The following is a 9,130-nucleotide window of genomic DNA, read 5'->3' as shown; positions in this document are numbered from 1 at the left end:
AAAATAATTAATATTTTTTCATTTATTGTAATACTTTAATTTAGTATACTATATAATATTTACTAATTTAATATAATGCATCCGTTAAAACATTTGTTTGGTTTTCTTTATTTTGAAAACATTTGTTTGGTTTTGCTCGTATAGGTTTTGGTAGAGTGAAGAATGTTTCACACTACATCCTTTATCTTTGATTGGCTCTATATAAGGAGCGATAACCAACCAAAGACAAGCCATAACACATGATTTAATTGAAACAAACCTTCTCATATCTCTGTTACGACTACTTCTAAATATAATATTCAAAAGAGCGAAAGAGAAAGACTGTTGATCTAAAGTTATTATCTAAGATGGAGGAAGTAAGGAAGATGGGTTGTATGGAGAAGGTAAGGCCATTCATTTTAGTTGTATTGTTGCAAGTAGGGCTAGCAGGAATGGACATTCTCTCAAAAGCTGTCCTAAACAAAGGCATGAGCAACTATGTCCTTGTTGTTTACCGTCACGCCGTTGCTACCCTGGTTATGGCCCCGTTCGCCCTCTATTTCGACAAGTACTCGCTACTTTCCCTTCTTTAGATCAGCTTATTTGACAAACAAAATTTAGCTTCTGGTTTATTGTTTCAAACTTTCAAGACCAAGATAGTAAAACATTTATCTAGTTTGATCTACACTGGAAACTGAGTCTGCATTACTAGAGTGTTTACCGTGTGCGTTTCCATGTTGTGATATCTATTAGTGGAAAAAGTACACGAAAATTCAAAGAAACAATTGTGACATATTCAGCAAAACGGATTCTTTATTAAAGTTATGAAACGATTATGATCCGTTTATAGGTATTGATATTTTATTTGTGTGAGTTGCATAGACGTTTAGTGTGTTGAAAGCGTGAAAGTTGCAAAAAGAATGAATGAGGCATGTGACGTAGGCACTAGGCACGTAACCATACAATAAGAAGAGGTCGGTCATATGTTAAAAGACAAAACAAAACACCTCTAACGGTTTTATCTCTGGTTTTGTGGCTTTTGTCACTGTCATGCATTGAATGTGAATATTTCACATTTCTTGTAGTGTTTCTCTCCAAAGTGAATTGGTTAATTTTTTTTTTATTATTAACACTTCCAGGGTACGAGTGTATTGGTTAATCAACAAGTGGTTATGATTCAGTAATTATGAATTTATGATTATACTTTAGTAAATTTGACACATTAGAATAAGACTTTTTTTTGACAACGATTCTCATATAACCATAAGTCCATTGATTAAAGAGGTAGTAACGATAAATGTGTTAAAATGGTTGACAATACTATTTTTATGCTTGATGATTGTGCGTTCTAAAGTAACTTTCTGATTATGATGTTTATGTTGAGAACATTGTCTTTATGGTTTAAAATTAATTGTCAAGCTTTCTAAAATGGTTTATGATGTAAAAAACAGGAAGGTGAGACCAAAGATGACTTTCATGATATTCTTCAGGATCACACTTCTTGGTTTACTTGAGTAATATTTTATTTTATTCATCTTCATTCATCCCACAAATGTCTCTTCTTTTTGTAGTTGAATCTGAGCTATTTTTCCTTTCATGTATTAATTTGAAATATGGCTTTGATTGGTGACATGAGTTACCATTGATTAAGTTTGAGTTAGGCGTATAACTCAAAAATGTTACCAATCATGCATTAAATTTAGTTTTTTGATTTTAAGTTTGATTTAAGATGTATTGTACTTGAGTTACAATTTTGACTTAAACCCTTTATAAATTTTCTAACTCAGAACATAAACCTACATCAACCAAAATCCCATGTTTTAAAAGTTGAGTTACTAATTTGATTGATTTTTTTTGTTTTAAGAAAAATGAAAATCGTGAACACCTTTTACAAAATAATATATATTGAACAAATAAGATGCAAACGTATTGGGAATATTGGTGGTGGGTGTGGGGGGAGAGTGGGGGTAATATTTATTTGTTTTATTTTAAGATTTTATAAATTATTAATTTTAATGAATATATCTTTCATGATTGTTTATATTATTCTAATAATTTTTTCAAATCTTCTATATAATACTTAGAAAATAATATATACTGAAAATTCTTTTCAAACTTTTTATACTTATTTTAAATAAATTTTCTTTTTCTTTTTATTTGTTTTTAAAAGAGCTTAAAAAAAATTATTTATCAATTTATATATTCAATTTTTTATTTAGAACTCATACTGCAACTTATACATCAAAAATGTTACCAGTCATAAGTTTTAATAAATGATAACTTTTATTTTTACTGCAAAACTTACCACATAAACTTACAGTTTTTACCACATACTTTTTACTGCAAGTTACATCGAAGTACAAATCATACTGTAATTCAACTCTAATACTACATGTCACCAGTCGGAGCCATAATAGGCCAGTGATTGATCAAAACTTATACTATCTTGGAATGAAGTATACAACGGCTACATTTGCAACCGCCATGTACAATGTCTTACCTGCGATCACTTTCGTCCTTGCTTATATATTCGGGCTAGAAAGAGTGAAACTACGGTGCATCAGGAGCGCTGGTAAGGTGATTGGGACATTGGCTACAGTTGGAGGAGCCATGATAATGACTCTAGTAAAAGGTCCAGTTCTTGATCTCTTCTGGACCAAAGGAGCCTCTGCACCGAACACAGTTGGGACCGATATTCATAGTGCTATCAAAGGTGCAGTTTTGGTCACAATTGGTTGTTTCAGCTATGCATGTTTCATGATTCTCCAAGTAAGGCAAATTTTCTTTTTGAAAATTAAGGTCCAGTTAATAGATCATTTATTAATTTACTTTTTATTATTTGGATACCTTTACAAGATGTGACTACGACCCTAATCACACATTTTATAAACGATTATAAAAATAATAGGAAAATATAATGAACCAGAAACAGTCACATTTTTACTTTATCGATTTATTTTGGTTATATATGAATCAATTTTGTCAGGCTTTCACGTTGAGAACTTACCCAGCTGAACTCTCACTCACTGCATGGATATGCCTAATGGGAACAATAGAAGGAGCTGTCGTGGCGTTAGTGATTGAGAAAGGAAACCCTGGTGCATGGGCCATTGGTTGGGACACTAAACTTATTACCGCCACCTATAGTGTAAGATTCATACATGTCCCAGTAAATTAGTGATTCATGGACTGTATTGTAAGTTAATAATGTCAATAAGTGAAAAGTTTTAAACGTAAAACGAATGCAGGGTATAGTGTGCTCTGGGATTGGTTATTATGTTGGAGGAATAGTGATGAAAACCAAAGGTCCTGTGTTTGTAACAGCTTTTAGTCCTCTAGGCATGATCATAGTAGCGATTATGTCGACCATCATCTTTGCTGAGCAGATGTACCTGGGAAGGTAAGCTAGATACCAAAAAACATGGGGCCAAAGTTTTCATAATAAAGATTAATTAAACTTATTGAAAAGATCTTTTTCTTTGGCAGGGTTCTTGGTGCAGTTGTTATATGTGCTGGGCTCTACCTTGTGATATGGGGCAAAAGCAAAGATTATAAGTATCCTTCCACACCGCAAATAGATGGTGAATCAGCACAACCCAGTGTGCAGCTATGTAGAAACGGAAAGGATGGTGTAGAAACACTCTAACTATACAATATGAAACACAAATCTTTTGCATTGAGGAGTCGGAGCGTATACCAATTTCATATGTTGTCCACTATGTTTCAGAACAATTATAGGATATAATTTGCTAACTACCATGAAAGGAAAATAATTGTCTGGGGATGCGAGAAAAATATGATGTAACATTTGGATTTATGGAATATGAATATGATTATTAGTTATTACACTGTATTGCTAAATCAAGATTGTTTCCCTACCCGATTAGTCCAGTACTACATAAAATCTATTGACAATGAAAACCTGTTCTTTGCAGCAGCAAGTGTAAACCTTACGTATTAGAATCAAATCCTTGGATCACACATATGAACACGTAACCGAACATTAGAAGCTTCCAAAACAAACTCATCAGACTTGAAAACTCCGAAAAAGCTAGTGAGATACAGTTTTTAACTATTAGCAAGAGTGCAAGACAGAAGAGAACGACAGATTTGGGCTTTGATGTTAAGGCCCATTATAAAGTTAATTTATCTTTCTCTTTTTCCTTTTGGACTAAATGTTTTGTCTATTTGCCAACACAGATAACAATTGTAAAAAGATTAGTCATTTTACTTTTTATTACACAAAGTCAAAAACAAATCAAACCTCCACAGTTTATAAACTAAAAACTCTTATTTTTTTACACCATAAATTAGCTAATATTAAAATTATTTAACAATCTTGCTTTACTACTATGGAAGCTCCACTGTCCATTCCTAGGAATCCATGTGTCATATCTTCTTTGCCAACATGAAAACATCCAAAAAGTAACAGAAACAAAAACAAAGAAACTAATGAATAGCAGACGATATAAGTCTAGGTTGTGTGACTATACAACTTTGTGCACGTGTGAGTAACAAGATCTCTTCAGCATGGACTTTCCCGTGGCATGTGTAAGGCAATACCGGGTTGGGACGATGGTTTTGGTGGATCAGTCTGGTCTTCCGGTTCGATTGATTCTGAGTCAAATCAATATGAAATGAAAATAAAGATTGAACCGGTCTGTGGTCCGAGAATCTCGACTCTCCCCTCGTGTACCAAATTTGTTTCATCCCGTCACCTTTCCACAATATTCGATCACACCTGAAATAGATGGTTAAGAAAATCATTACAAAAACAAACTTTTCAAAAAGTTACATATCCATGTATTGATTCTGTAGATGATGGAAGCTTACCAAGCTGGTGTTCTGCGCTTTTCCTTTGATTTTTCGGTTTGTACAACGTAATTATCAGAGTTTATAAAATATTTATAGGTTGGTGCGAAATAAATCTTTCCTTCTTCCCATCCATGAAAAACTCTACCAGCTCTTTGTTCTATCTTTAGCTGCAAAGGAAAAAAATAAATATGTTTTAGTTAACTACTCGTAAATAAGTAATTATACAAATAAAGAACTAAAAGTTATTAACCTGATCTTTCTCAAGAAGTGCTTCCCAATCATGATTCTTAAGCTGTTCATGCACGTCACTACTGGCCCTTAGCCGATAATTCAAATCTCCGAGCCATATTACTTTACTATAACATAGTGACGCAATAAACTATTAATAACGGAATTTCGTATTTTGAAAAAAAAGGTTCAATTTTTGACTTTACTTACTCATGGTCCATTATTGATTCGGGTTGAAAATCTTTAGAAGAACGCGAAAATCTGGTCCTCTTTATAATCTCGGTCACATCTAAGTTCCTTCTGATCTCGTCGCCTTCTCTTTCTCCAGACGTAAGATGCGTACAAACAAAACATAGACTCGTCTCATGCAATGACATGCTGATTGATATAGAGCCCTATACAAGGTTGCATCGTACGTTAGCTATCAGTGATACAAAACGTAACGATTTTAATTTTCTTATATTCAAATATTAGACTGACCTTGTTTCCAAGGTATCCCATGATGCCACGACCAACGCATGAAACCTTGAGGTTGGTAATACGTTTCCGGAGATCATCTCTTATCCACACACACAAAAATATCCCCACCATCTGTTTACTCGCTGCAAGGGAATAGCCTCGAAGAGGAGTCGAATTGCATGCAAATGGGTTATCATCCGGGAGACTGGAGAAGCTGTGACGGGGCTGTTGTGATGATTTAGCAAGTTCCAAGAAGGTTCTGTGATTAATAGAAAGTTCGAGGTCTTTGTGCGATATGTTGTTGTTGTTGTTCAAGGCTTCTCGGATAAGAGATAACCACTTAGCCGCAGGGCCATTATCCTCTGCTCCAAGTACGTTACCGGCATTTAGCGGCACGATTTCTTGAAACCTAAACAAAACAAATCAATGATGATGTAATTATACTACAAGTCTACAAACAATATACTAAAAGTGAGAGAAGGTTAATTAACATGATTACATGCATACCCTAGCACGTAAATGTCGGTATCAGCGGGAGATTTAAGCCAATCTTTTAGGTCTAATCCATCATGTGGCGACTTCCCTCCCACGTTCCATGTCCCGACGAACATTCTAATCATAAAAAAGCAAAAAAGATAATGACCAATTGACCATAGCTAAATTACAAACATAAATATTGACTAGACACTAAATTATGTATTACTTGAGATCAAGTTTGTCATCAACACGTGCCACATGTTCACCCATTGATTGATTTAAATCCCCATTTGCTTGGCCCAACCAACCTATTTCAACCATAGAACATAATGAATAAATTATTATTTTAGTCTTTAATAATTTATAATCAGACAAATATAGGTATGTATAAAACAGAAACTGGTGAATTGAGTATAGCAAGTTCACCTAAAATTGAAGACTTTTTTTAACTTAAAGCCTAAACCTAATCTCTCACCCTAACGTGGAGACAGATATCACAACTAATCCCATTTTATTACTTACTTTAAAACACGAATTTCAAGGTAAATCTCTGATCCTTTTCAACGTTTATTTGCCGTCGTTTTTAACACAGATGTCTAATCCTACGACTAGCAATGGACCCAAAGCTTTCTTTGTACGGAGACTCTCCCAGTACGGTTTACGGACAATAGATACGACGCCATTATCGACTCACAAAAACTATATAATAAAAATAAAATTCATGAGCTATTCACTATTATTAATTAATAACTATTTTTACCTGGATACTTTCCCGGTACGATCATATAGTAATCACCGTCAGAGCAACTTTTTCTCCTCGGCTGAGTTGGCTCCGTTACTGCACGAGCCAATCTCTCACCTTTGACTTGGTAATCGGAGTGGAACTCGTAAGCGCTGCTACGTAAGTTTAGCCACTTCCTAACGACGGTTCTTGGCCAAGAAGACTGTAAAACGGAGCCGTTTTCAGCAAAAGATATACAAAATAAGAGTAATAAAGGAGACTAAGAAGTTTACAAAAAAAAGGAGCTTACCTTAGTTTTCAAGATCTTCCCCATGTTTCTGCAATAGAACGCTCTGCTGTTTTCTCCGCCACCGTTGTTTGTACAAAGTCAAGAACCAGAATCTGAGGATGATATAGGATGAGGATCTGGTAATCATGAAGCAAGCAAGATATTAGTACGCGTAGAAGAAAGCGAAATTAATCAAAAAAGACTAAACAATAAGAATATTATTTATTGAGCAATTAGAGTCCAATCAGAGAGCAAGAAAGACAGAAAACAAAACATAAAATAATAAAACACAGACAAAAATTGAACAAAAACTAATACTAGTAGCACAGAAATTCAACGGGACATAGAAAAAACCTAGTTGCAGGAGAATCTAAGATAGATATATTTAATACTACAAAAAATATTCAAATCCAAGGTTTTACACTCTTATAATTACCACATGTCATGAAGCGGATGAAGCCATGTTCTTCCTTTTAAAGTACACATGTTATTTTAACATTTAGACCCAACAAAAAAAGAAGTAAATGTGGCTTTTAAAATCACAGTTTTTTTCTGTGGTACGGTGGTGAAGGAGAAAATAAGGAAACATAGCTGTCATGGAGAAGAAAAAAGCAGAGCAAGTAAAGTAGTCGAAAGGGCGCTGAATATTCATGCGACGACATTGGTGAGTTCAGACAGTAAACAGTTTGTCGAAAACGACTTCGTCAACCGCGAACAAATTCCTAACAACATAGAGTTATAAGCAGCAGTAATAATCTAGAAAGTATTAGTATATAGTTCTATACAATAGGATAAGTAAATAGCTTAATAAAAGATATCCAAGATACCTCACGTAATATTCTGTGATAATAATTTAACAAATCCCAAACTACAAAGATTTGTCGTTAGAAGCAGCAGTGATAAATGTAGACTTGAATATAAAGCAAATACTTACATGAGTATAAGCTATATAAAGCGAGATTTTGTGAACGAAAATGGAGACGGGCCAGTTTATATTTGGGTGTTTTATCTTTTGTAGTCTCAATTTTTATTTTATTTTGAGTAGATGAAATTGTGATGGAAATGAGGGAGAGAGAAAAGTTGTAAAGGATGAAAGTGAGACGTTGTGCACTTGTAGCGCGACGTTTATGTGGGGCATGTGGAGAAGAAGAAGAAGAACGAGTGCAAATGGCCGGCCTGTAAATGGAATTTATAAAAGTTGTGTTATGTGTGAGGGGGATTAAATTGATTGGACCAATGTAGTCGATATTTAAATGTATGATATTTTAATATTTAGTGATACTTTACATCGCCTAAGCAAGGTTATTAAAAATGAATATAGAATGGAAGAGTGGAAGAAAGATATGGTAATCGTGTTAATTGCTTTTTTTTTTTAACGCTGATTTATTACGATCTTACAATTATGATATAGGAAATATTACATAGACGATTCGACAACCGACAATACTACCTGCCTTATGAAGACCTACGCCTAACTGCATCACCTGAGCCGTCCTATGAAGATCCACGCCTGGCCAGATTTACTTGCACCATGTTGAAGATCCCTTGCAAGCTTTTCCTCTGTAGTCTGCATAATTGTTTAATAAACCGCTCTCTCCGGGACTTGAAACCTAGATTTCCTGTAATCTGAAATAAATTGCATAGTCTGGGATTCGAACCCCAGACCTGGGTGTAGAAGCCTTTAAACCTTAACCAATAGGCTACGGTGCTTCCACAATCGTGTTAATTGCTGATATTTAGAAAATGAACTCATGCAAATTTTTTTTTTTGCAATTCTCTTGAAGGATTTAAAAATCTATGTAGAATTCACTGATCATATTGGTATAAAATATGGATTTAATTACATTATCTAGCTCGGCAATTTTGAAAAGACTTTGGAACCCCATTATTCTTTGGGTTTGGGAGAATGATAGTGTGTGAATAAGCCTTGTTATATTTTCTACTATATATTTAGAGTTGTAGTCTTTTGTGTGTACTTACACCTACTTATTGAGTTTTAACAAAGTCTGGATATATAAATTCTTGACGTAATATTTTTTTTGGTAAAATTCTTGACGTAATATTATGGAGTACATAAATTACATTTTTGATTTTTGTAATGATTTATAAATTTCGGTCAACTCCTTCCCGCGCATATTTCTCCCATGAATCTCGTTGTATGG

At 34.1% G+C, this 9,130-nt stretch overlaps 2 protein-coding genes across 2 annotated transcripts; one reads left to right on the top strand and one right to left on the bottom strand.

Moving 5' to 3' along the window:
• Window positions 1-215: 215 nt before the first annotated feature.
• LOC106420169 (WAT1-related protein At2g37460) lies at window positions 216-3,845 on the top strand. Its single transcript, XM_013861016.3, has 6 exons — window positions 216-547; window positions 1,431-1,493; window positions 2,397-2,748; window positions 2,966-3,127; window positions 3,228-3,379; window positions 3,466-3,845. Exons 1-6 carry the CDS (start codon window positions 348-350, stop codon window positions 3,623-3,625), a joined length of 1,089 nt encoding a protein of 362 aa, XP_013716470.2. The 5' UTR covers window positions 216-347; the 3' UTR covers window positions 3,626-3,845.
• Window positions 3,846-4,360: 515 nt separating this feature from the next.
• Window positions 4,361-8,311, bottom strand: LOC106420152 (type I inositol polyphosphate 5-phosphatase 8-like). The gene is made up of 10 exons (XM_022717549.2): window positions 7,405-8,311; window positions 6,990-7,105; window positions 6,719-6,902; window positions 6,185-6,266; window positions 5,989-6,093; window positions 5,503-5,890; window positions 5,233-5,417; window positions 5,045-5,150; window positions 4,813-4,961; window positions 4,361-4,720 (listed from the first exon to the last, which is right to left on the bottom strand). The coding sequence occupies exons 2-10, from the start codon at window positions 7,011-7,013 to the stop codon at window positions 4,429-4,431; spliced, it is 1,515 nt and encodes a 504-aa protein (XP_022573270.1). The 5' UTR covers window positions 7,014-7,105; window positions 7,405-8,311; the 3' UTR covers window positions 4,361-4,428.
• Between the last annotated feature and the right edge of the window lie 819 nt (window positions 8,312-9,130).

This window comes from Brassica napus, chromosome A3, assembly GCF_020379485.1.
Source record: "Brassica napus cultivar Da-Ae chromosome A3, Da-Ae, whole genome shotgun sequence".
Taxonomy (NCBI): Eukaryota; Viridiplantae; Streptophyta; class Magnoliopsida; order Brassicales; family Brassicaceae; genus Brassica; species Brassica napus.
Note: the sequence above shows the minus strand (reverse complement) of the source record. Positions and strands in the feature narration are given on the sequence as shown.

What these genes read in the sequence shown, in the direction of transcription:
- LOC106420169 (XM_013861016.3), top strand. Translation starts at nt 348, where the DNA reads ATGGAGGAAGTAAGGAAGATGGGTTGTATGGAGAAGGTAAGGCCATTC. An exon ending in CATGTTTCATGATTCTCCAA is followed by an intron (nt 2,749 to 2,965) that starts GTAAGGCAAATT and finishes CAATTTTGTCAG; the next exon opens with GCTTTCACGTTGAGAACTTA. An exon ending in GAGCAGATGTACCTGGGAAG is followed by an intron (nt 3,380 to 3,465) that starts GTAAGCTAGATA and finishes TTTCTTTGGCAG; the next exon opens with GGTTCTTGGTGCAGTTGTTA.
- LOC106420152 (XM_022717549.2), bottom strand. Translation starts at nt 7,013, where the DNA reads ATGGGGAAGATCTTGAAAACTAAG. An exon ending in GATGACAAACTTGATCTCAA is followed by an intron (nt 6,094 to 6,184) that starts GTAATACATAAT and finishes TTTTATGATTAG; the next exon opens with AATGTTCGTCGGGACATGGA. An exon ending in AAGCGCAGAACACCAGCTTG is followed by an intron (nt 4,721 to 4,812) that starts GTAAGCTTCCAT and finishes CATCTATTTCAG; the next exon opens with GTGTGATCGAATATTGTGGA.